Raw genomic sequence first — 26,823 nt, forward strand, 5'->3', positions numbered from 1 at the left:
GTATGTGGGTTGCCACCACAGCATGTCTGCTGACGTGTGGTGCAGATCCGTGCCTGGCGACCAAACCCCAGGCCACCAAAGCAGAGCACTCCAAACTTAACCACTAGGCCACAGGGCAGGCCTCCTAGGTCACTCCTTGATTTAACACTCACAGCAACCTATACTTCATTACTTAACGCAGTTTATAACAGTTGTTTAATGTTTCCCCATTAGATTGCAAGCTCTAAGATAGCAGGAAACTTGCTTATCATCCCTAGCACAGAGTAGGTTAAAAAAATGAACTAGAGGGGCTGGCCCTGTGGCCAAGTGGTTAAGTGTGCGTGCTCCACTGCAGGCGGCCCAGTGTTTCATTGGTTGGAATCCTGGGCGCGGACATGGCACTGCTCATCAAACCACGCTGAGGCAGCATCCCACATGCCACAACTAGGACCCACAATGAAGAATATTCAACTATGTACTGGGGGGCTTTGGGGAGAAAAAGGAAAAAAATAAAATCTTTAAAAAATAAAAAAGAAATAAAAAATGAACTAGACCCAAGGCAAAAACTATTGCCTCATAATATGCCTACATCATACAATTCAGTCTATTCTTTGGAGCATTTAACTGTTTTCTGACTTTATTGTATATAAGTATTTGATTTAGAACACTTATTTTTTCTCCTTCTTCTGCCCAAAGCCCCCCAGCACATAGCTGTATATTCTAGTTGTAGGTCCTTCTCGTTCTGCTGTGTGGGACGCTGCCTCAGCACAGCTTGATGAGTGATGCTAGGTCTGCGCCCAGGATCCAAACCTGCAAAACCCTGAGCCGCCAAAGCAGAGCACACAAACCCAATCACTAGGCCACGGGGCTGGCCCCTAAACACTTTCTTATACTTAGGCTTTTTTAAAAGATTAAAATTGAAAAGAAAAGAAGCATTGACAATTCCACAGTTCACACTGAGGTGTTTTAATGTACCCTATTATATATAAAAGTAATACATACCAAAGAAGTACAGAATGGTGTAAGGTGTATAAGGTAGAAAGTAAAAATCCTCCTCCCCACCCTCCAATCTTCCAGTGTCACAACTATAAACACAAGTTTCCTTAAAATACTTCAATAAATATCTAACAAGTCATAAGGCTCTTTTTCTTCTCTATTGGTTTGTTTTATATAGTGCTGAGACGCATTAAAATATTGAGCATCACTACTGTTATAGAGGAGTATTGAAACTCTTATAATAAGATATAGTTAATACTGGGTTGCCAAAAGCCCAATTTCTTCACATTTAATATTTATTCTTCCTCATTAATAGTGCTCAAACAGATACACACTACCCCCACTGATCACCAAAATTTTATAGTCTTATCTTGCAAGTGTAGCACATATATAACTAAACAGTTGGTAAACATATAGAGATTGAGCACAAATAAGGCCCACAAGGTACTGCTGTGTAATGTATCTACCAACAGGTTGACCAGGCCAGTTGTTACATTTGACAGCAAGAAAAAAATTAACTGGTTTCTGTTCATAGCTGTAATTAGACAAAGACTGGGTTCCCTTCTTTCAGCTTCAGAGACTAGAGATTCTGAATGCTTTTTATTTGTAGCAGGTGACTGGATAAGTTTCCAAGAACATGGTACTTGAGCCCCTTTAATTAGAAATTTGGCAAAACTCAAAATTATATCAACTAGTAATAAACTACTAAGAAGGATCAGGCTAGAAGCAACTATCCAAATACAAAAGGCTAAATTGGCCATTCTGCGAGATGCTACTTCTACATTTACCTGAACTATGTAAAGAGATATGAAGAGGCTAATAGCTGTCAGTAGAATACAATATGCTACTTTTATCCAGTCTTTGATATGTGACCTTTTTTTAAGCACATATGATCCTGTTTGTACACCAGCCATGTGTATTGCCACATACCCCAAGGTAGAGATTATTCCTTCTCGGTTGGCATTTAATAAACCAACCCTTGTGCCACTGCCATCAGTGCCATACAAAATTAACTTTCTCAGTGGGGTAAAGTCAAGGGCTAGCTGGTATAATACAGTAATGCTGATGGCCACAATCCAGGATTTATTTAGGGGAAAAATAATCAAAAGTAGTGATGTTATCAATTTCACAACTATTAAGGTAAAGAAAAAGTTCCAGTGAACCCCATACTCAGTTAAATGTTCCTGATAATCTATGGATTTTATAACGACTAATCGGCCTATTCCCAAGAAGACTAATGGCCAGACAGAGTACAATGACTTTGTAAGATGATAAAATGTGGACCCTTTCATGTATTTTCTCCTAACCTCTGGAGAAACCATTGCAGTACCAAAAACAAAGCCTCCTACTCCAAAATCCATTGCTCCTGTCCCATAGAGCTCAGTTTTGGCAAATCTTCTGGGAAAAAGTGGAAAGTCCACAGCCAAAATGGCAACAGCAGTAAATGCACTGTTAATTACACGAAAACAAGAGATAGCTGGAATGTATTCTGATTCTACACTGATTTTCAAGAATTTTTCAAGGATTTTTTGGACAGGTATTCTGGCATAGCAAGTTCTCCTGCAGTATATATGATAGAACATTCCTGCCCCAATGATAATTACAGCAAGGTGCTCAAGGAGGACAAATGAAGACAAAATGGTCAACGTGGCCACCAGGGGAACTATCAGGATAACAAAGTCAATGAAGAATCGAGTTCCCCAGGTATGTGAAGAAGAACACAAGTGCTGTGAGAGAATGATCAGGAGCCCTCTGCACAGGACACAGAGCGCAGGCAAGCACAAGCCCTGGGTGATTTCCAGCACGCTGGTTCCATTGTGGTTACTGACAAAAGCTTCCTTCATCTGCTTCTGAGACATTTTTTTCTTCTTCCTGTGAAAACAAGGGCAAAGGAATGCATTTGTGCAATGTTCTTGTGGAATCGGCATGTATGTATACCTGACTTGATTTTATTCTTATCCCTAGGTTTCAGAGCAGAACTCTAGGCCCTAATGTTTTCAAATCAGAGCAAAACCTATGACTTGTGATTCCAAGGATTGTCGGAAGAAGCCTAACACACATCAGGATAAGAATGTGACACTAACACTATGAAATTATTGGTTAAAAAGCTTTGGAATAGTCTCAGTGTAAGGCAGACTCACAAAGAAAGGTGAATTTGGGATATAAACTCTGAGAATGGAATCAGGCGGATAGGAATTCCTATTACCAAGCAGTGTATGTCATGAAGATTATGTAAGCAAATACACTTAACTAATGACTGTAAGTCAAATCCCCGAAGAGATGGAGAGAGGGGCAAGGAGAGAGAAGGTGTTTAAGTTCATTTTGGAGTTTGTTGCCTTGGTTTCTGTTCAGAGCCTCTCTGAACCTATCGCCTCTGGTAGAAAATGCCCAGTCCTCCAGCGGTCTCCTGAGCCCCAGGCTGCTCCTGACTCTATTTACAGACAACTACACTTTCAGGTGAAGGTGTAGTAGGTAGAATGGACGTGGGCGTAGAGCGCATACTAGTGTCAGTTGTTTTAAAAGGATTTAAAACGCGTCTCTGCCACACATCAATGTCTGACAAGTGGCACAAAGGAAGAACACGTTGTTGGCTGAACAAGAACCACCTTGAATAAAGGAACGCATGCACGCATGATGGCCTGTCTCAGCCCAGCAACAATACCTCACGATAACACAGACTCTTGTTCCTGACAGGCACACGCCACGGCGCGCGGGGCCCTACACCTCACGTGCTCCCGGTGGTCCCGGCAGGCCCGCACCCGGGGCGGAGGGCGGTCTACGCGGGCCGGGCCACCCGGCTCCCACCGCAAGGCCACGCGGGAGCAACCCGCTTCCGCCTTCCGAGCGGCGCTTCCGGCCGTCGCGGCGCGGGTGCGTTTCCGGGCCGGCGGGTTCCGCGCGACCCCAGCCCAGGAGGAGGCCTGCTTCCCGCGCCTGTCCTCCCCTCAGGGGCTCGCCCAGCCCAGGTCCTCTCGGGTCGTGGCCGTGGGCCGGCCATCAGAGAGCCCGGAGCGGGAAGGGCGCATGGCGCGCCCCACCGACTCCGGGGCGAGGCCCTGTCAGAGCGCTGGGGTCAGAGGGCTCGGCGCAAACTTTCGGCCGCGGCGTCCCCTACGGGAAGCCCCCACGGTGCTGTGAGGCCCGTCGGCCCAGGAAGCCCGGCCTCCCGCGCCCCTCCCGTCACACGACTGGAGGCTGCCGTTTCACCGCCGTCTTACCCCAAACTCGCAAAACACTTGGTCCCAAATGGAGCCCCCAACTCAGGATCCGGAGTCCCGGGCGGGCCACGTGCGCCCCGCGCCGCTTGTGCGCGCCCCGCCCCGGGGAGGAGCCAGCCGGCTCCCAGCCCCTGGGCCAGAGCCGCCGCTGCCGGCCGGGTGTGATCTGCGGCCCCGGCTTTCCCTCCCGCCTCCTCCTCCCTCCCCTCCCCGGCCTCTTCCCGCCGCCTCGCCCGGCCCGCCCGCCTTTCCAGTCGGGCCCGGTGGGGGCCGCATGCTCGGCGGCTCAGGTCGTGGGACCGGTGAGTGACACCCCAGCCCAGGTCCGAAGCCCTTGGCGACCCCGAAGGGACAAGAGAGGCCGGTTTGCCGCCAGAGCGCTGAGGAAGAAGGGGGTGTCTCCCGCTCCCGTTTCCAAAGCGCCGTTTCTCTTCCCTTTTCCCTCTGACCCTCTCTTATCCCAAAACAAGGACCTTTCACGGTCACTCTTCACCTCTCTACCTTGCCGACAGGGGGCGGCCCGAGGTGGGGGAAGGGTCCCAGTTGGCAGGCTGGGTCCCGGCTCCCGCTCCTCTCCTCGCCCTACCTAGGGACCGGGAAGGGAGAGGCTGCGCCCTTAGCCGGGTCACATTCACCTTCCCGGGAAGGATACACTCTCCCCGTGCCAGGTGCTGCTGGAGTGGCATCCCAGCCCTGGGCCCGGCAGGCACCTCGCCGGGACAGGGCGTCCCCGGTTCCCGCCAGGACGTGGGGGCGGGGTCGGCGGGACTCCCAGGACCCTAACCCGGCTCTTCTGGTCTGCCCTCCCACTGTCCTCCAAGCCAAGAAAGAACCTGAGGCTGGAGAAGAGGAGGAGCTGGGGGTCAGGTTGCCGCTTGCCTTGCCTTGCCTCGACGTTTCGCCTATTCATTACCATCTCTCTTCTGCCCACAGTGGTCACACCCTTTCCAGAAATTCTCGGTTGGTAACCGCGAAGACGACGGGGAGAACTGGAGAAAACCGCTCTAATCTGACTTAACTGGCTGGGAGCTGACGCTGCATCCTAATAACCAACATTTGCAAAGCGTTCTCAGAGGTACTAGCCCATCTGATCCTTAACTCAGCATTGTGAGGTCTGGATATTAGTATTTGTTTTAGAAAACGAGGAAATGGAATAAGGCTTATAGAGCTCTTCTGCTCTGAGTTTAAGGGCTTGTGTGCTTTGGATTCTAACCCCGCAGCCTGTTGTGCTCCTGCTCTGGTCCTCTCTTTTTTTTTTTTTTTGAGGAAGATCAGCCCTCAGCTAACATCTGCCGCCAATCCTCCTCTTTTTCCTGAGGAAGCCTGGCCGTGAGCTAACATCCGTGCCCATCTTCCTCTACTTTATATGTGGGACGCCTGTCACAGCATGACTTGACAAGCAGTGTGTAGGTCTGCCCTCGGGATCCTGGCCAGGGAACCCCCGCCGCCCAGGCAGAACCTGCGAACTTAACCGCTGCACCACGGGGCTAGCCCGTGGTCCTCTCTCTTAAGATGAGCCTCCAGTTGAGAAAGCTTTGTTCTCCTTGAGTCTCAGGAGCCCTCTGCAAGGCTGTCCCTTGGATGAGGTACAGTCAGTGTCCAGGGTGAATGTGTCCAACACAGTCCTGATGCCCTTCTCTGCCTGAATTGTCCTTCCAGTTTCTATGGAAGTCCCTATCCCTGAGTTCTGTCAAAGGCTAGATGTATTCAGAGCCCCGAGAAAGTCTCTACCAGGGTTAATCCAATACACACACCCCTCATCCTCGTCCCTCCTTGTTGGGGAGGGTAGAGGCCTGGGAAATTCCAGGTCTGAGGGTCATTTACAATTTTCCAGAGATTGGTCTGGGCCCAGCCTCACAACACTCCTTCTCAGACAGATTCCCCTCCTCTGAAATCCTTGCCTTAAACTGACACTGACTGTTCCACCTGACTAGTGCTCCCAAATGGATTATCCATCCTTAGTAGGGGCATTAACAATATTCCCCCTGAGTGAATATTCAGATTTGTACTTCATGGGGTGCTTTCAATCCATGATCTCATTGACCTTCACAACCACTCCTTGTGAGGTAGGTTTTACTATCCCCATTTTCAAGATGAGGAATCAGGGTGGGCCAGGAAGGTGATATGGCTTACCAGTGAATGACTGAGCTGTGATTTCCCTCCCACACAGCAGCTTTCCTGGAGCATCAAGAGCTGACTTCAGCCTAGCTGCTCCACCAGTTACTGGCTAAACTAAACTAGGCGATTTCTGTCTAGTGGAGAGGATAGGGCATGAGGCTTCTCTGTCTCCCAGTGTCTTCATCCCCCACAGCACACTGACCCAGAAGATTTGCAGCCCCATCCCAAACCCCTGTAGCAAGACTGGCCCTGAAGGAGCCCAGGGAGCCTCTGGAGGTTCTCATTAACGTTTCCCCTGCTCTCTAATTGGCGGAGAACAGGACAGACTCTCCCTCTCTGCCCTGGCTCCCCCTGGTTCTCATTTTGATTCCTCCTGCTTGGTGGGAGGAGCAGGAGTGAGTCACCTTGGAGAAGCCCTCACTTGTGTGTGGCCCTTGTCTTCTCTCTCATGCTGCAGGCTCACGGGTGACTCGTCTCAGATTCCTCCAGAACTGAGGCCTTTGTTGGACCCAGGCTCCAGCCTGTGCCCCCATGACCAAGTGGACAGTACTCTTTGTGCCTGTGACCCAGAACCCTGGCTGACCACACTGAAGGAGGATGCTCCAGCAGGTAAAACCTCACCCTTAGATAACCCAGGCCCTCAAGCACTTGAGGCACCTTCCCATCTTTCACTTGCCTAAATGAAGGTTACATTGCCCTGACCTGGAAGGAAGGGAAAGACTCCGTAAAGGTCTTTTTTTTTCCTCTCTTCAGATAGTTACTCCAGTGCCTTTCACCTGTTCTCAAGGAGCTCTTCCTAATGCCTGATTTGAATCTCTTCTGTTGTGGTTTTAGCTCTTCCCTGGGATGGATAAGATGGGAGGAGTAAGGGAATCCTTAGGGTACTGTGGTGACCTTACAAGCCTGAACCAGTGAGGCAGTCCTGAGGGGTGTCCCTGCCAGCCTGGATTTTACAGGCACAGTGGATGCCTGGGCCTTCCAAGAGGAGGTGTTCCTTGAAACTGAGCCTTAAAGTATAAGTAGGAATTAGCCAAGTGGAGAAGGAAAATAAGCAGTCCAGGCAAAGAGGTCAGTCTGTGCAGAAATGTGGGAGAAGATGACCTATGTGGAATAATAGAAAGATTCTGATGAATGGATCATGGGGCGCATATGGGGTTGCTATTGGGACATGAAACCTTACTCTTACTCAAGATCTCTACTTCTCTAAAAAAGGCAATCATGGCCCCAGGGCTGCAGGATTCCAAATCACCCTTCACTGTGGAGCTCCATTACCATCCTTCACATGCAGCTCTTGGTCCAGAGAATACCAGTAGATATTTGCTGGATTTTTATTTCTTAAGTGTTGCCAGGCACTGGGCTGACGCGGATAATTAAGATGATGCCTGCCCTCAAGGAGCTCACACTCTACTGGAGTCCTAGGCAGGAAAGTGCCTGAGACTCAACAGGATGACTGAGTGTGAGGCCAGCCAGCCTCAAGGGAGCCATGGTAGACACTGCTGCTTGACCTTCTTCCAGCCTTTTGGCTCATGAAACAGGCTTGAAGGCTGGAGAGAAGCAGGCAGGACAGTTATCTGCTATGGGCTTTTTTATTGTTTGTTTTTAACTTGGTTTTTTTCTTAATAAAAAAGCATTAATGTTCATCATAACCATACTACCAGCTGCTCTGTGTTGAGTGTTTGCTATATAGTAGGCACAACGCTAAGCGCTTTACTCATATAATTTTGTTTAGTCCTCGAGAAAGATACAGTATTACATATCCAGTGCTGCTATATCCCCATTTCAGAGATAAGGCTCAGAGAGGTTGAGTGACTTACTCAAGGTCACACTCATAAGCAATGTGGAAAATGTACATAAGCAAAAAGAACATTAAAATTACCCATAATTGTGTTACCCAAAGATAATCAACATTTTAGAGAATATCCTAGATTTTTTCCCCATAAATATATATTTTTAAAACATTTAAAGATATATTTTTTGTAACCTTCTTTATTCCATCATCAGGATGTTCTGTAATTTAAGCTGTCTACTATTTGGACATTTGGGTTGTTTTCAGTTTTTTTACAATTATAAATGGCCCCATATACACTGAACATTCTGATGACCTTTACATAGGATCATTTTCTAGAAGCAGAGTTTCAGGCTTAAGGGACATGTAGTTTTAAGGCCCTTAGCATGTGATTGCCTAATTAGAAGAGCCACTTTTAAAAGAATAATAATAGCTAACTTTGGGGGCATATGCCAGGTGCCTTTTCTTGATACTTCATGTGTTTATTAGTATCTATGAGGTAGATACTACCACCGTTTCCATTTTACAGATGAGGAAAATTGAAGCACAAAGAGATTAAGAAACCAACATGAGATTATACAACTAGCAAGTGGTAGAATCAGGATTCAAACTCAGGCAATCTAGCTTTGAAGTCCAGGCTGTTGACTCTTATACTCAGCTGCCTCTCTGATTAGATCAAAGCTGTTGGTAAATTATGGCTGGGTTTGTGAATAATATTTTTTCCCCTAGAGCAGAGGGATTTGCATGGATCCAGCCGTGCTCTGACCTCAGCACTTATCCACAAAGCCAAGAGTCTGCCTTGTGCATTATGGTGGGCCCAAGTTCAGAGGACAGGCAACATCTTTGGAAAGAAACTTGCCACCTTGACTTGAAGGTTTTGAACTTTTGGGGCTCACTAGTCTCATTGGAAACCTAAACACATCATGTCACGGACCCCTTCCTCCAAAAGCAAATTTCAGCCAGGTTACTGTCGTCTACTCCCCACCCCATCTTTCCTGCAGCCCCCAGGGAGACAAGAGGAAAACTAGGACCATGAGAGGAAAATAGGGGAGAGGAAACATGTGGAAAGTGTTAGCATCAAGGATGGGCAAGGGAGAAGGAGAAAGGGCCTGTTCCCCTTGGTGCCCATTCTTGACCTCATCTGACTTCTGAGCTAGGCTTCCTATCAAGAAGACCCAGGACAGAAGAAACTAATTAATTAGCCAGGCTAAATTTAAGCCCCAAGAGACAGGTGATGAAGGCATGGGGCTACCTCACAGCTGATTTTTCACAGCTGAATGGTCTCTTTAAAAAAGGCCCAAACCATGGTCCTTGTCCTTTCAGATACTGCTATAGCAGGCCCCCATCTTGGGCCACAGCCCTGCCGGGCCTAGTAAGGCTGGAAGCTGTAGCTCATGGCAGAGGAGAGGGGATAGCATTCATTGACTTATTGAGTACATACTATGTTGGGCACTGACTAACTGCTTTGTCTGTCTCTTATTTTTCTTCCCAATAGCCCTTTGAACTGGTTTTGTTTTCCTTTATTTACAAATAAAGGTCTGTGCCTCAGAGGGGTTAAGTAACTTACCCCCAGTCACAGGGCTAGTAAGTGGCAGAACTGAAATTTGAACCCAACCAGACTGTGATACTAGAGGCTTGTTCTCTTTCTACTCTACGGGCCCTCATCCCTACACAGCTGCCAACTAGTCCGAGTCCCAGCTCTCACGGCCCTGTCATTCCCTCCCAGGTTAATGGCCACAGTTCAGTCTCTGATGCCCAAGGCGGGGAATCCTTCAGAGAAGACCTGCAGGAGTTCCTGAGTGGGGAGGCCCCACTGCACCAGCTAGATGACCTCACCAAGGTGAATCCTGTGACTCTGGAGACAGGTATGGGCCTCCCTCTCAAGAGCACCATCTCTAAGAGGGTGGAGGTGTGATCTCAGCATTCAGCACAGCTTCCCCTGGCCAGACTGAGGCAGGCAGGACTCCTGACCTGGAGCCAAATGGGCTGCTCCAGATCTCTGCCTGGCAGCTGTCCTTGAGTTCCCCAGCGCAGACTTTGCTCCAGATTTGGGGCTCATCTTAATTAGATCTTGTACCTATTCATCAGGGAGCTGCTGGGATCTAATGACACTTGGCTAATTGCAGAGGGAACACTGTTAGGCGATGTTTGTCTGTGTGTGCGATTGTGTCTACATTTGAGCCAGAGTTTGCTAAAGGCACATCTGCCTCAGTCCTGAGGTGTCTGCAGGCTCGGTACATGGCAGACACGTTCTACACCAATGCTGGCTGCACCCTGGTGGCTCTGAACCCCTTCAAGCCTGTCCCTCAGCTCTACTCGCCAGAGCTGATGAGAGAGTACCACGCGGCTCCTCAGCCCCAGGTAAGACTCAGCTGCTTCCTGGGCCTCGGGGCACCCCTACCTCCCCCTAGGCCTCCTCGCAGCCTCTCCTTATCCATCTATTTACTAGCCATGCAGTCATTCAGAGTGTGCTGGTGCCATGGCCCTGCTCACCGGGAGCCTGCAGAATTTTGGACACTTGAGAGTAGGTGCAAAGTGGGAGATAAATAAATATGTGTTTAACTGAGTTTGGGACCTAAAATAGGGGCATAGGACAAAGGAGTTTTTGTTTGTTTCTGAATTTAGTAATAGGAAAGGATTTACAAAGGTATTTTTGTGTATTTAACAAATCACTTTTTTGGAAAAGAATAAAATTACATGCGATAAGGATTGTCCCAGAAAATTCAGCACATGTTCATCTCTACTGAGAGGAATAAATTCTTATGGGGGTGGGGGTGGTGCAGGCAGGGAATAGACTAGTTGATGTTAAAATGTATGATGTGTTCAGGAAGAGGCAAGAGCAAACTTGCTGGTGGGATGGGGGGATGTTGGGGAGGGAAGCAGTAGATGAGGTAGGAAGATGAGATAAGGTGGGCTGTTGGTGAAGGGTCTGGAGCACCACAGGAGGCAGAGAGAGTCCCCAAAGATTCTTCACCTGGAGTGGAGGTGGGACTGTGTGGAGGCCACCATGGGATAATTACTCTGGAAGTTGGGGGAGTCAGATTCAGGAAGGTGAGACAGGAGGCAGGGAGAACAGCTGGAGGCTTTGTAACAGTCCAGGTGAGAGGTGGTTGGGGCGAGGGCAGGTGGAGAGAGGGATAGCTCTGGCACCATCTAGAACAATGCTTTCTCCCGTCAGGAAGCTGTGGGTAAGTGATCACTGCTGGATGGGCATTGTGCAGATGGCCTAGCCTTCCAGATGCTCATACATGGTTAAGTGTCCAAGTGGAATCCATGGAAAGTCTGTCCTGAGTGTCCATCTCTGACTGTCTGGCTGTGTCCTGTCTATCTGCCTGTGTCCTAAAGTCTGTCTCTGCTTATATGCCTCCTCAAAGGCAAAAGCCATATCATGGTCCCCTCTGTTTCCCCAGTGCCCAGCTTGATGCCCAGCAAATTGAGGACAGTTAATATCTGTTGACAGAAAGGAGAACAGTGGCCTTGGAATTCAAATCACATGGTTGCACTTACTTGCTGAGTGGCCTTGGGAAGATTATTTAACCCCTCTGAACCTCAGATTTCTCGTCTATGACATAGAGTTAGCTATCCAACTAATGCACAAATTTCTTAGGCAGTGACTTGTAAGAACGTTCTTCGCAAAGTCCAATAACAAAGTAATAAACAGCAGAATAAGACTATTAAGGTAAGATACGATGGCAGATGGGAGGATAAAGTGTTAATGCCATAGACTGGTCGAGGCCAGCACTGCTTCCAGACAGAAGATGAGTGGGTAAAGCCACATGGGGGTCCCCACAGTTGGGCCTAACACTGTTACATCCAGGACATTTTTCTAGAAGAAGCCTCCTGACACTGCTTTTGGCAGCCTCCCCATCTCAGCCATCATTGGATCAACTACTCCTTGAAGACAGGCATTCTCTCATGTGACCCTTCACCCCTTGATGTTTCAGAAACTGAAGCCACACATCTTCACTGTGGGCGAGCAGACCTACAGGAATGTCAAGAGCCTGATTGAGCCAGTCAACCAGTCTATCATTGTCAGTGGAGAGAGTGGTGCTGGAAAGGTAGGAAGGCCTCTTTCCCACTCTGTCAACTTCGTGACTGTCTAGGTGGGCAGAGAGGCAGGGGGTCATTCCTTGTGGAGTCATTTGCTGCCTAGTCATTCCCAGGTAGGCTAGCTCAAGCAGGGAGTCAGGGTGCAGTAGTAGGCAAGCACTGGGCAAGGACTCAAGATGGGGGGTTCTAGTCCAGGCTCTTCACCAGCTCTGATGGAAGCCTGGGTGAGACACTCCTCTCTGAGCCTTCATTTTCTCATCAAAGGTCTCTTCCAGCTCTGACACCTCTGGGAACAAAAGTCAGCTGCTGGGGGTTCCAGCATAGTGGTTAAGAGCACATCAGAAAGATATTTAGTTTCTGCAAACCTCAGTTGTTTTACTTGTAAAATGGCAGGGAGGGGAGGACTAATGCATGGGACTTCTGTGAGAGTTAAATGAACCAGTGCATATAAGGCACTTGGTGGCATGCTTGGCACATGACAGCAGTCCTCTAAAAGTAGCTGCAGTTACTTGTGGGAAAGGGTTTACTGGAGTAGCCTACTCATACCCTCTGGGTTGCCCTTGATGGCATAGGCAGCGTATTGGGCCAGCTGTGGGGAAGGACAGAAGCTCCTGGTATGGTCATGTGGCCCCCTGGGAGGCAAAACCATGACAGATGAGACAGAACGTTGCACAAGGATGGGTGAGGAGGTGCACAGCTGGTCAGAGGAGGCTACTGGTCCAGGCCTCACCATCTTCTTGCCAAGCCTCATGCACCACCCCACCCTTTCCACAAGATTACCTTCACCAGGGATTCTTTGGACCATAAACCCCCTCTACCTACACTCATGTATGAGAGAATTGCGGAGCACTGAGCACCTGCCAGGTTGTAGGCCCTGAGCTAGCCACTTAAGAGTGGCAGAGGGAGGAACAGAAATGAAAAATGCAACATCTGGCTTTCGGGGATCTCTTAGTCCACTAGGGAAGGCAAACAAGGAAGCACATGAAAACAGTAAGCTGCAGGGTTGAGGGCTTGGACTTGGGTGAGAAGGAGATCTTTGAGAGCTATGTCAAGGTGGCCAGTGCAGTGGCTGATGCCCATCTCCTGGTTGAAGCCCACTGTCCCCAGAATTGCTCTGGGGAGCTGAAACTGGACATGGCCCAAGATCCATGCAACCAGACCCGTACAATCCTTAATTGTGCAGCTGCTGTGATCTTGGGCTGGGTCTGGTGTGTTTTTTAAGTTTATTTTTAATAAGTAGTAATATAGTTACATTGTTCAAAAATCAAGCAATAGCATGACTTACAAAGAAAAACAGCAACTGTGCCCCATATCTCTCAAGCCTATTCCCTCTCTCCAGAGGCAGCTACTTTCACATTGTTTAGTAGTTTATTTGGGTATTTGCATCCATATTTCTAAACAACATGCTTATACTGTTAGTTACTGATTTTTCGGTTTTGGACCTTAGCTGTTTATTTCCTACTTTGATGAAGATTTAGCCCTATTTCCCTGCCCCCAAATATAATTACATATAATACAATTATATCACAATTTCTAATTGTTAATATTGCAGTATTTATATTACAACCATGTATATATTGTTCACAGCAGAGCTGTGTAATATACTATGATTATATTTCCTTGTGTAATTGTTGCTTGCCCTCTACTTACTAATTGCCCCAGTTTTTCTTTTGTTTATTTCTATATACCTATTATTAATTTACTACTAAACTTGTCACCAAAGCTGGAAAACACTTATCCAACTGGCAAGTACATCAAGTCCTTTTTTTTCTTGGCGACACCCTTCCTGGAGCTCTCAGATCTCCTGCTCCCATCCAGCTATTGCCTGGGAGCTCTCTGCCTCACTCTGGGGATCCAGACTGCCCTCTGTCCTGTGATAAAGTCCCTGTTGCTAGAGCCCCCTGGCTTCTGCCTCTTCCTTTACTGCCTTGTTTTTATGGACCACATTCTTTAGTAGCTTACTGACAAAGGTACATGGAGGGCAAATTTTTGAATTGTTGCACTTCTGAAAATATTTATTTGGCTTCAAATTTGATATGTTGGCTGGGTTTTATAATTCCAGGTTGGAAATCATTTTCTTTCCAAATTTAAAAGTTTTTTTCGTATCTGTTTTTTGAATATTGCTAAAGAGAGTCCCAGTCCATACTGGTGATTTGGTTTTTCTTTTCAAAAGCTTTTAGAGTTCATTTTTATCCATAGCCATTAAAATTCACAATGCTGTGTCTTGGTGTGGTCTTTTTTCACTTACTATGCTGGATACTTCGTGTGGGTCTTTTTAACTGGGAAACTCATGTTCTTTTGTTCAAAGAAATGTTTTTGTATTGTATCTAATAATTTAATACTTTTCTCCCCTCTGTTTTCTGTTTCTGGAACTCCTATTAGTAGGATGTTTGTTTAATAGTCCTATTTTTCTCACTTATTCTTCCATCTCTTCATATTTTGTTCTATCTTCTAGGAGATATTCTCTACTTTACCTTCCAGTTCTTTTGAGTTTTGAATTTTTGTCAAAAATTTTAATTATAAGAGTTCTTTCTTGTTCTCTGAATATTATTCCACCCCCTACGTCACCCTCCGCGCCCCCCCCCCCCCCCCCGCCCCCCAGCTTCCTGGTCTTATTTCATAAGTTCAATATTTTCTTTTATCATTGAGGCTATTTCATGATTTTTGTTTGTCTTCTGCTCCTTGCATTGACTGTTTCCTTCTGGTTCCTTTTCCTCTATTTGTTGTGATATTTGACATTCATGTAAAAGACGTTTATCAAATAGTTAGTAATCCTTAAGTTTCTGTTCGTATTTAAGAATAAGGCATTAAGCTACTGATTAGAATCTCTGTGTTTACGGACAGGGTTGTCCACCAGGGGGCCTCACTATAGGTAGCTTTTTAAACTTGTGGGACCCTAAATGTCCATAATTTTTCTCATGAGCTTCTCAGTGTCTCCAGAAAAGATTCTTCCAGTCTCTTCAGCAGAGAGATGGAAACTATAAAGAGTTAAATGGAAATGATAAAAACTTAAAACATAATGAACAATTCCTTTATGTTTATCAGCAGACTAGACCTGCAGAAGAATACATCAGTAAACTTGACAATAAGTCACTAGAAATCCAAATTGAAAATCAAAGAGAACAGCACATTTAAGAGCTGTAGTACAATAGCAGATGGTCTACCATACTTGTACTTGGTGTTCCAGGAAAAGAGAGAGAATGTGGGTCAGAACTAATATCTTACAAAATTAACAAAAGATGGCAAGCACAGATCCAAGAAATTCAGGAAACACCAAGCAGATGGATAGAAACAAAACACACCTAGGCACATTATAGTCAAATTGCTGAAAACCAAACATAAGGAGAAAACCTTTTTTTAAAAATTAATTTTTTTAATTGAGGTAACATTGGTTTATAACATTATATAAATTTCAGGTGTGCATCATATTTCAGTTTCTGTGTAGACTACATCATGTTCACCATCCAAAGACTAATTACTATCTGTGACCATACACATGTGCCCTATTACCTCTTTTGCCCACCTCCCTCCCCTCTTCCTCTCTGGTATCCACCAATCTAACTATTTGTTTGTTTGTTGTTATTATTGTTCTTCTACTTATGAGTGAAATCATATAGTATTTAACTTTGTCTGACTTATTTTGCTTAGCATAATACCCTCAAGGTCCATCCACGTTGTCACAAATGGCAAGATTTCATCTTTTTTTTATGGCTGAGTATTATTCCATTGTATATACATACCACATCTTCTTTATCCATTCATACCTTGATGGGCACTTAGGTTGTTTCCAAGTCTTGGCTATTGTGAATAATGCTGCAATGAACATAGAGGTGCAAATATCTTTTCACATTTGTGTTTTCATGTTCTTTGGATAAATACCCAGGAATGGAGAAGCTGGATCTTATGGTAGTTCTATTTTTAATTTTTTGAGGAATCTCCATACTGTTTTCCATAGTGGCTGTCTACATTCCCAAGAGCAGTGTATGAAAGTTCCCTTTTCTCCACACCCTCTCCAACACTTGTTATTTATAGTCTTGTTAATTATAGTCATTCTGATGAGCATGAGTGATATCTTATTGTAGTTTTGATTTGCATTTCCCTAATAATTAGTAATGTTGAATATCTTTTCATGTGCCTGTTGGCCATCTGTATATCTTCTTAGGAGAGATGTCTGTTCAGATCTTTCGCCCATTTTTTAATTGGGTTGTTTGTTTTTTTGTTGTTGAGTTGTATGAGTTCTGTATAAATTTTGGCTGTTAAGCTCTTATCAGATATATAATTGCAAATATCTTCTCCCAATTTGTAGGTTGTCTGTTTGTTTGTTTTTTAATTTCTTTTTTCTGCTTTTTCTCCCCAAATCCTCCCAGTACATAGTAGTATATTTTTTAGTTGTGAGTCCTTCTAGTTGTGGCATGTGGGACACCGCCTCAGCGTAGCCTGACGGCAGTGCCATGGCTACACCCAGGATCCGAACCAGCGAAATCCTGGGCCGCCAAAGCGGAGTGTGCAAACTTAACCACTTGGCCACAAGGCTGGCCCCATGTCTTTTCATTTTGTTGATGGTTTCCTTTGCTGTGCAGAAGTTTTATAGTTTGATGTAGTCCCATTTGTTTATTCTTTTCTTTTGTTTCCCTTGCCTGGGGACACACAGTATTCAAAAAGATACTGCTGAGACCAATGTCGAAGAGCATACTGCTATGTTTTCTTCTACAAGTTTCATGGTTTCAGGTCTTACATTCAAGTCTTTAATCCATTTTGAGTTAATTTTTGTGTATGGTGTAAGATAATGGTCTACTTTCATTCTTTTGCATGTGGCTGTCCAGTTTTCCCAACACCATTTATTGAAGCGACTTTCCCTTCTCCGTTGTATGTTCTTAGCTCCCTTGTCAAAAATTAGCTCTCCACAGGTGTGTGGGTTTATTTCTGGACTCTTGATTCTCTTCCATTGATCTGTTTTTGTGTCAGCACCATGCTGTTCTGATTACTATAGCTTTGTAGTATATTTTGAAATCAGAGAGTATACCTTCAGCTTTGTTCTTTTTCTCAGGATTCCTTTGGCTATTCAAGGTGTTTTGTTGTTCCACATAAATTTTAGCATTCTTTGTTCTATTTCTATGAAAAATGTCCTTGGGACTTAAATAGAAATTGCATTGAATCTGTAGGTGGGTTTGGGAAGTACAAACTTTTTTTTTTTTTTTGAGGAAGATTAGCCCTGAGCTAACTACTGCCAATCCTCCTCTTTTTGCTGAGGAAGACTGGCCCTGAGCTAACATCCATGCCCATCTTCTACTTTATATGTGGGATGCCTACCACAGCATGGCGTTCCAAGCGGTGCCATGTCTGCACCCGGGATCCTGGCTGGTGAATCCCGGGCTGCCGAGAAGCGGAACATGCTCACTTAACTACTGCGCCACCGGGCCAGCCTAGGAAGTACAGACATTTTAACTATGTTAATCTTCCAATCCATGAGCACAGAATATCTTTCCATTTCTTTGTGTCTTCAATCTCTTTCAACAATGGTTTATAGTTCTCAGTGTACAGGTCTTTCACTTCTTGGTTAAATTTATTCCTAGGTATTTTATTCTTTTTGTTGTGATTGTAAATGGGATTGTATTCTTAATTTCTCTTTCTGCTATTTCATTGTTAGTATATAGAAATGCAACTGATTTTTGTATGTTGATTTTGTACCCTGCAACTTTACTGTATTAATTTATTATTTCTAATAGTTTTCCGGTGCATTCTTTAGAGTTTTCTATATATAAAATCATGTCATCTGCACATAGTGACGGTTTTACTTCTTCCTTTCCAATTTGGATCCCTTTTATTTCTTTTTCTTTCCTGATGGCTCTAGCTAGGACTTCCAATACTATGTTAAATAAGAGTGGCAAAAGTAGGCATCCTTGTCTTGTTCCTGTTCTTAAAGGGATAGCAGTTTTTCACCATTGAGTATGATGTTAGCTGTGAGTTTGTCATATATAGCCTATGTTATATTGAGGTACTCTCCTTCCATACCCATTTTATTCAGAGTTTTTATCATAAATGGATGCTGTTATCTTGTCAAATGTTTTCTCTGCATCTATTGAGATGATCATGTGATTTTTTTTTTCTTTTTCTTTTTTTTTTCCTGCTTTTTCTCCCCAAGTCCCCCTAGTACATAATTGCATATTTTTTAGTTGTGGGTCCTTCTAGTTGTGACATGTGGGGTGCCACCTCAGCGTGGCCTAATGAATGGTGCCACGACTGCACCCAGAATCCAAACCAGTGAAACCCTGGGCCGCCAAAGTGGAGCACGTGAACTTAACCCCTTGGCCAGGGGCCAGTCCCAATCATGTGATTTTTTAAAAATTTTTATTTGAGTTCATAATAGTTTACATCATTGTGCAATTTCAGTTGTACATTATTTCTTGTCTGTCACCACATATGTGCTCCCCTTCACCTCCTGTGCCCACCCCCAACCCCCCTTCCCCTGGTAACCACTCAACTGTTTTCTTTGTCCATGTGTTTGTTTATATTCCACACATGAGTGAAATCATCTGGTGTTTGTCTTTCTCAGTCTGGCTTATTTTGTTTAGCATAATTCCCTCCAGGTCCGTCCATGTTATTGCAAATGGGATGATTTTGTCTTTTTTTATGGCTGCGTAGTATTCCATTGTGTATATATATATATATATATATATACCACATCTTCTTTATCCAATCATTAGTCGATGGGCACTTGGATTGTTTCCATGTCTTGGCTATTGTGAATAGTGCCACAGTGAACATAGGGGTACATATGTTACTTTGGATTGTTGATTTCAAATTGTTTGGGTAGATACCCAGTATGGGGTAGCTGGGTTATTTGGTATTTCTATTTTTAGTTTTTTGAGGAATCTCCATACTGTTTTCCACAGTGGCTGCACCAGTGTGCATTCCCACCAGCAGTGTATGAGAGTTCCCTTTTCTCCACACCCTCTCCAACATTTGTTATTTTTAGTTTTAGTGATTATAGCCATTTTAACAGGCATAAGGTGGTATCTTAGTATAGTTTTGATTTGCATTTCCCTGATGATTAGTGATGTTGAACATCTTTTCATGTGTTTATTGGCCGTCTGTATATCTTTGGAAAAAGTCTGTTCATCTCCTCTGCCCATTTATTGATCAGGCTGTTTGTTTTTTGTTCAGTTGTGTGAGTTCCTTATATATTACGGGGATTAACCCCTTGTCGGATATCTGATTTGCAAATATTTTCTCCCTATTGGTAGGTTGTCCTTTTGTTTCGATCCTAGTTTCTTTTGCCTTGCAAAATCTCTTTAGTCTGATGAAGTTCCACTTGTTTATTTTTTCTTTTGTTTCCCTTGTCTGAGAAGACATGGTATTCAAAAAGATCATTTTAAGTTCAGTGTCCAAGAGTGTACTACCTATATCATCTTCCAGGAGTTTTATGGTTTCAGGACTTATCTTCAAGTCTTTGATCCATTTTGAATTTATTTTTGTGTACGACATGAGATAATGGTCTATTTTCATTCTCTTGCATGTGGCTGTCCAGTTTTCCCGACACTATTTATTGAAGAGACTGTCTTTTCTCCATTGTATGTTCTTGGCACCTTTGTCAAAGATTAGCTGTCCATTTATGTGCGATTTTATTTCTGGCCTTTCAGTTCTGTTCTATTGATCTGTGTGTCTGTTTTTGTGCCAGTACCATGCTATTTTGATCACTATGGCTTTGTAGTACATTTTGAAGTCAAGGAATTATGATGCCTCCAGCTTTGTTCTTTTTCTCAGGATTACTTTAACGATTCGAGGTCTTTTGTTGCCCCAAATGAATTTTAGGATTCTTTCTTCTGTTTCCGTGAAGAATGTCATTGGGATTCTGATTGGGATTGCATTGAATCTGTAGATTGCTTTGGGTAGTATGGACATTTTATCCATGTTTATTCTTCCAATCCATGTGCATGGAATTTCTTTCCATCTCTTTATGTCATTATCTATTTGTTTCAATAATGTCTTATAGTTTTCTTTGTATAACTCCCTCACCTCCTTAGTTAAATTTATTCCTAGGTCCTTTATTCTTTCTGTTGCAATTGTAAATGGGATTGTATTCTTGAGTTCTCTTTCTGTAAGTTCGTTATTAGAGTACAGAAATGCAACTGATTTTTGTAAGTTGATTTTGTACCGCGCAACTTTACTGTAGTTGTTAATTATTTCTAAAAGTTTTATGATGGATTCTTTAGAGTTTTCTATATATAAGATCATGTCATCTGCAAACAGTGAGAGTTTCACTTCTTCCCTCCCTATTTGGGTTCCTTTTATTCCTTTCTCTTGCCTGATTGCTCTGGCCAAATCCTCCAGTACTATGTTGAATAGGAGTGATGACAGTGGGCATCCTTGTCTTGTCTTGTCTTGTTCCTCTTCTCAGAGGGATGGCGCTCAGTTTTTTCCCCACTGAGTATGATGTTGGCTGTGGGTTTGTCATATATGGTCTTTATTATGTTGAGGTAATTTCCTACTATCCCCATTTTGTTAAGACTTTTTATCATAAATGGCTGCTGGATCTTGTCAGATGCTTTCTCTGCATCTATTGAGATGATCATGTGGTTTTTATTCCTCAATTTGTTAATGTGGTGTATCACATAGATTGATTTGTAGATGTTGAACCATCCCTGTGGCCCTGGTGTAAATCCCACTTGATCGTGATGTATGATCTTTTTGATGTATTGCTGTATTCGAGTTGCCAATGTTTTGTTGAGGATTTTTACATCTATGTTCATCAGTAATATTGGCCTGTAGTTTTCCTTTGTTGTGTTGTCCTTGTCAGGCTTTGGTATCAGAGTGACGTTGGGCTTGTAGAATGCGTTAGGAAGCATTCCATCTTCCCTAAATTTTTGGAGTAGCTTGAGAAGGATAGGTATTAAATCCTCTCTGACAGTTTGGTAGAATTCCGCAGTGAAGCTGTGTGGTCCTGGGCTTTTGTTTTTGGGGATGCTTTTGATTACTGTTTCAATCTCTTTACTTGTGATTGGTCTATTCAGATTCTCTATTTCTTCTTGATTCAGCTTTGGGAGGTTGTAAGAGTCTAAGAATTTATCCATTTCCTCTAGATTGTCCATTTTGTTGGCATATAGCTTTTTGTAGTATTCTTTATAATCCGTTGTATTTCTGCGGAGTCTGTTGTAATTTCTCCTCTTTCATTTCTAATTTTATTTATCTGAGCTTTCTCTCTTTTTTCCTTTGTAAGTCTGGCTTGGGGTTTGTCAATTTTTTTGTCTTCTCAGAGAACCAGCTCTTTGTTTCATTGATCCTTTCTACTGCCTTTTTTGTTTCAATAGCATTTATTTCTTGCTCTAATTTTTATTATTTCTCTCCTTTGACTGACTTTGGGCTTTGTTTGTTGTTCTTTTTCCAATTCAATTAGGTGTAGTTTGAGATTGCTTATTTGGGATTTTTCTTGTTTGTTAAGGTAAGCCTGCGTTGTGATGAATTTCCCTCTTAATACAGCTTTTGCTGCATCCCATATGAGTTGGTATGATGTTTTCATTTTCATTTGTTTCCAGATATTTTTTGATCTCCCCTTTAATTTCTTCAATGATCCATTGGTTGTTCAATAGCATGTTGTTTAGTCTCCACATCTTGTCCCTTTTTCAGCTATTTTCCTCTAATTAATATCTAGCTTCATAGCATTTTGATCAGAAAAGATACTTGTTATTATTTCAATCTTCTTAAATTTATTGAGGCATGCCTTGTTTCCCAACATATGTTCTATTCTTGAGAATGTTCCATGAACACTTGAAAAGAATGTGTATTCTGCTGTTTTTGAATGGAGTGTTCTATATATGTCCATTAAGTCCAACTGGTCTAGCTTTTCATTTAATTCCACTGTTTCCATGTTAATATTCTGTCTGGATGATCTATCCATTGATGTGAGTGGAGTGTAGAGGTCCTGTAATATTATTGTGTTATTATTAATAGCTTCTTTTAGGTTTGTTAGTAGTTGCCTTATGCACTTTGGTGCTCCAGTGTTGGGTGCATAGATATTTATAAGTGTTATGTCTTCTTGGTGGAGTGTCCCTTTCATCATTATATCCTGCCCCTCTTTGTCTCTCTTTACCTGTCTTATCTTGAAGTCTACTTTGTCTGACGTAAGTATTATGACATCTGCTTTCTTTTGTTTGCCATTTGCTTGGAGTATTTTCTTCCGTCCCTCACCCTGAGCCTGTGTTTGTCGTTGGAGCTGAGATGTGTTTCCCGGAGGCAACATATTGTTGGGTCTTGTTCTTTAATCCATCTTACCACTCTGTGTCTGTTTTTTTTTTTTTTTTTTTTTTTGAGGAAGATTCGCCCTGAGCTAACATCTGTGGCCAATCCTTCTCTTTTTTGCTGAGGAAGACTGGCCCTGAGCTAACATCCATGCCCATCTTCCTCTACTTTATATGTGGGACACCTACCACAGCATGGCTTGACAAGCGGTGCATAGGTCCACACCCGGGATCCAAACTGGCAAACCCCAGGCCACCAAAGCGGAACATGTGAACTTAACCACTGTGCCACTGGGCTGGCCCTACTCTGTGTCGTTTCATTGGAGAATTCAATCCATTTACATTTATGGTGATTATAAATATATGAGGGCTTACTGCTGCCATTTTATCACTAGTTTTCTGGTTCTCCTGCATTTCCTTTGTTTCTCGTCCTGTGAATTTTGGTCTACCAGTCAAGTTATGTAGTTTTTTATGTTGTATTTCTTTGTTTTTTCCTTATTTATTATTTGTATCTCTGTTCTGCTTTTTTGTTTAGTGGTTACCATGAGATTTGTATTCAAAATCTCATAGATAAGATAGTCCATTTTCTGATGGCCTCTTATTTCCTTAGACTAAACAAATTCAGTCCCTTTCCTCTTCCCTCCCAAGTTGTTTTTCTCACATCTTATTCCATCTTGTGTTGTGAGTTTGTCATTAAAAGGACAAGATTATCTTTGTTTTTGGTGTTTTCCTTCCCTTTATCTTTTATGTTATTCTTGAGTATTTGCTAACCTATTCTGATGTACAGCTACAATTTTCTGATTTTTGTCTACCTATTTGTCTCCTTACTCAGTGCTTTGTAACCCCTTTCTCCCCTTTTTTTTCAGGTATGAGAGCCTTCTTGAGGATTTCTTGTATTTTGAGGGGGTGGGTCTCATTGCTACGAACTCCCTTAGTTTTTTTTTAATCTGGGAAAGTTTTTATTTCTCCATCATATCTGAAGGATATTTTCACTGGATAGAGTATTCTTGGCTGAAAGTTTTTGTCCTTCAAAGATTTGAGTATGTCATTCCAGTCTCTCCTAGCCTGTAAGGTTTCTGCAGAGAAATCCGCTGAAAGCCTGATAGGGGTTCCTTTATAGGTTATTTTCTTCTGCCTTGCTGCCCTTAATTTTTTTTCTCTGTCATTCAGTTTTGCCAGTTTCACTACTACATGCTTTGCAGTACATCTTTTTACTTTGACATATTTAGGAGATCTGATACCCTATTCCACATGGATTTCCATCTCCTTCCTCAGGTTTGGGAAGTTCTCTGTTATTATTTCTTTGAACATGTTTTCTCTTTGATTCTCCTTCTCTTCTCCCTCTTGAATACCTATAATTCTTATGTTGCATTTTCTAATTGAGTTGGATATATCTCAGAGACTTTCTTCATTTCTTTATAGTCTTAATTCTCTCTCCTCTATCTGGAGCATTTCAACATGTCTATACTGTATTATGCTGAATCGCTCCTCTATGATGTCTGCTCCAGCATTTGGGGAATCCATATTTTATCTCATCGATTGCGTCTTTCATCTCCAATATTTCTGATTGATTCTTCTTTATAGTTTCAATCTCTTTTGTGAACTAGCTCCTAAACTCATTGTTTCTCTTCATTCTCTTTTAACTCGAGTTTTTTGATGATAGCTATTTTGAATTCTCTGTCATTTGGATTACATATTTCTGTGTCTTCAGGACTGATTTCTGGGAACTTGTCATTTTCTGTCTGGTCTGGAGATTTAATATAATTTTTGATACTGCTATAGGCTGTGGCTCTGTTTTTGCACATCATTCTGTTATTTGGTCGCAGTTACTGCCTTTCGCCACTGGGTGGGAGTCAAGAGCCATGTATTCTGAGCCCTCTGCCTACCCCCAAGATCCCAGGCACTGGAGCTGGTGCTTGGCAGGTGGGGGTGAGGGGTGCTTTCTTCTGCCTGCTCTCAGGATTTTCTCACTGTGCCCTCACTCTCTACTCTCCTGGGGTGTTGGCTTGATGAGGTCACTCCCACATTAGTTTTCACTTCAGTAGGGGCTTCCCCTAGACTGCAAGGGCCTTCAGGAATCTTTGATGTCCCCTTGAGCAAATGTCCCCTCCACCATTCCTTCCCTCTCAGTGGCTGCCTGCAGTCCCGGATCGCAGTCTTTTGTGGAAGGAGCAAAGTTTTCTCTTACCCCATTCCACCTCTTCCAAGAGGGGCTCCAGCCTCTCCGCCATCCATCGTATGGCTGCGTGGGTCTCTCAGACATCTTTTGTGTTGTGTTTGGATGTCCTCTGTTGAAGTACAAATGTCTTTTTCTTTTTATGGTGGAGGGAAGAGATTACTGGGAAAGCTAACTCTGCCATGATGCTGATGTCACTGCCTGTTATCATATCTTCATTTCTGATTGGTTCTTTTTTTCATTTTCCAATTCTTTGTTGAAGTTCTCACTGTATTCATCTAATCTTCTCTCAAGATCAGTGAGCATCCTTATGACTGTTAGTTTGTACTCTTTATCAGGTAAATTGTTTATCTCTATTCCCTTTAATGCTTTTTCTGGGGATTTGTTCTGTTCCCTTATTTGGAATATATTCTTTTGTCTCTTCATTTTCCCCACTTCTCTGATCTTATATCTATGTATTAGGTAGATCAGCTATGTCTTCCAATCTTGGAAATATGGCCTTATGTAAGAGAATATGGCTTTATGTAAGAGATGCTTTATGGGGCCCAGCAATATGCTTCCCTCTTTTTTTTTTTCTTTTTGCTTGAGGAAGATTAGCCCTAAGCTACTATCTATGCCAGTCTTTCCTCTATTTTGTGTGTGGTTTGCAGCCACAGCGTGGCTGACAAGTGGTGTCAGTCTACACCTGGAATCTGAACCCACAAACCTGGGCCATGGAAGCAGAGCACACCAAATTTAACCACTATGCCACAGGGCTGGCCCCCTGTGCTTCCCTTTTGTCACCTGTTTCAAATGTTCCAGGAGTGTCCCCTGCATGGGCTATGTGTGCCCTTGTCTACAATGGCATTGCTCTTGTTGTGGGTGCACGGGTAGGCTAATCTGGTCCCCAGGTCAGCTGGTTGTAAGGCTCAGCTGTGTGTGGCTGCTGTGGTCACTTGACCGCACAGTGTAAGCCCTTGCATGTCGGGCTACAAGGTCTAATAGCACTCAAATACTGCAACTAAGCAAGTCAGGCCCCCAGGGTGGCTGGTTGCTAGGCTCAGGGGCTCACAGTTGCTGCAGGCCTCTGGTGTGGTTCCATGCAGCTCTCATCGGCTCTCTCAAAAGTACAGATGGATCGGGCTGGCACCAGACTTGGCAGCACATAATTATTTCAGGCGTTGGAAAGCAGGGCAGATCCCCTGTGTAGCTGTTTGAGGTGGCCAGCAGCACAAGTCTGCTGCAGCCAACATGCCCCACCCATGGGCCCAGACACCCCACTAACACAGGCCCACCCCGTATGCACACCCCACTGAGGTGAGGTAGACCCATTCACTCCCCCGACTGCAGAGGTCCCACACACCTTGTCCACACAAGCCCACAAGTTCACCTCAGGCTTGCGGGTGGGCAGGGCCAGTCCCTGGGGTGGGCTGCCTGCCCTGGCTGTACTCAATTGTCTAGTGGGTAGGGCAAACCCCTGCACTAACAGGCTAGAGGAAGGAATCCAATGGCATCTGGCAGAGTCTGTGTCAGCAGGACTGATCTAGGTCACCGTAATGACGGCTGCCAGTGTCTCAGTCCTTGTAGGGGTGGGCCCAGCTGCCTCTTGCCTCTCTGAGATGTGCTCAGAGCTTAGTAAGTGAGTCTCTTTTATCAACAGAGTATGCACTTTTCTTGTGTTTTTGTGTTGGTTTCCAGAATGGGTGAATCTGTGTGTGTGCCCTTTAAGAGCAGATTTTTCTTTCTCTGAAGTTTAAGGATTTTTCTGAGGATATTCCTCTTTGGTTTTCAAAGCTAGCAAACCCAGGTATTATGGGATCTCATCTCAGTTTGCTGAATCTAAAGACTGGGATGCCTATTGTGGCACAGATCCCACACTCAGATTCCCCCGCCCCTCCAGGAGAATCTTCATACCTTTAAGATTGCTCCTTGCCATGAAGTGCCGTGGCTAGGATGTGGGTTTTTTCCTCCACAGAGGTGTGTTTCTGCCTCTTCCACCCTGTCAGTGTTGTGCCTTGTTGTGAGGGTTCTTTTTATCCAGTGTCCAGATCTCTCTCAGGAAATTGTTCTACAGGTAGTTGTAGATTTGTCATCTCCATGGGAGCAGGTGAGTTCAGAGTCCTCCTATGCCACCATCTTCCCCAAATCCTGGAGAAAACCTTAAAGGAAGCCAGAAAAATAAAGAAACATTACATAAAGAGGAACAAAGTCAAAAGTGAGAATAGGCATCTTTCAAAAACTGCAAGCCCAAAGATAATACAGTGACATCTTTAAAGTGCTAAAAGA

General features: G+C 43.9%; 2 protein-coding genes across 7 annotated transcripts in view; one reads left to right on the plus strand and one right to left on the minus strand.

Annotated features, from left to right (window-relative positions):
• Positions 1-916: 916 nt before the first annotated feature.
• On the minus strand, positions 917-26,581 carry PIGW (phosphatidylinositol glycan anchor biosynthesis class W). 3 transcript variants are annotated; one of them, XM_014862285.3, is made up of 2 exons: positions 26,452-26,581; positions 917-2,847 (listed from the first exon to the last, which is right to left on the minus strand). In XM_014862285.3, the coding sequence occupies exon 2, from the start codon at positions 2,832-2,834 to the stop codon at positions 1,323-1,325; it is 1,512 nt and encodes a 503-aa protein (XP_014717771.1). In that variant the 5' UTR covers positions 2,835-2,847; positions 26,452-26,581; the 3' UTR covers positions 917-1,322. The 3 variants fall into 3 exon arrangements, with proteins under 3 accessions (XP_014717771.1, XP_014717769.1, XP_014717770.1); XM_014862283.3 differs by lacking the exon at positions 26,452-26,581 and adding an exon at positions 4,194-4,471; XM_014862284.3 differs by lacking the exon at positions 26,452-26,581 and adding an exon at positions 3,638-3,773.
• The window catches only part of MYO19 (myosin XIX), a 44,650-nt gene continuing 22,182 nt past the window's right edge, over positions 4,356-26,823 (plus strand). For 2 of the 4 annotated variants that reach the window (XR_011493717.1, XM_070482842.1), the window contains exons 1-7: positions 4,356-4,495; positions 5,127-5,268; positions 6,769-6,920; positions 9,824-9,962; positions 10,310-10,458; positions 10,547-10,621; positions 12,042-12,155. Coding sequence is in view for 2 of the 4 variants with exons in the window: in XM_070482842.1 (XP_070338943.1) it covers positions 6,909-6,920; positions 9,824-9,962; positions 10,310-10,458; positions 10,547-10,621; positions 12,042-12,155 (489 nt within the window). In the remaining 2 variants the exon portion in view is untranslated. The remainder of the gene's footprint in view (positions 4,496-5,126; positions 5,269-6,768; positions 6,921-9,823; positions 9,963-10,309; positions 10,459-10,546; positions 10,622-12,041; positions 12,156-26,823) is intronic. The other 2 variants (XM_014862280.3, XM_070482843.1) reach the window with 2 other exon arrangements.

This window comes from Equus asinus, chromosome 13 (assembly GCF_041296235.1).
Source record: "Equus asinus isolate D_3611 breed Donkey chromosome 13, EquAss-T2T_v2, whole genome shotgun sequence".
In the NCBI taxonomy this organism is placed as follows: domain Eukaryota; kingdom Metazoa; phylum Chordata; class Mammalia; order Perissodactyla; family Equidae; genus Equus; species Equus asinus.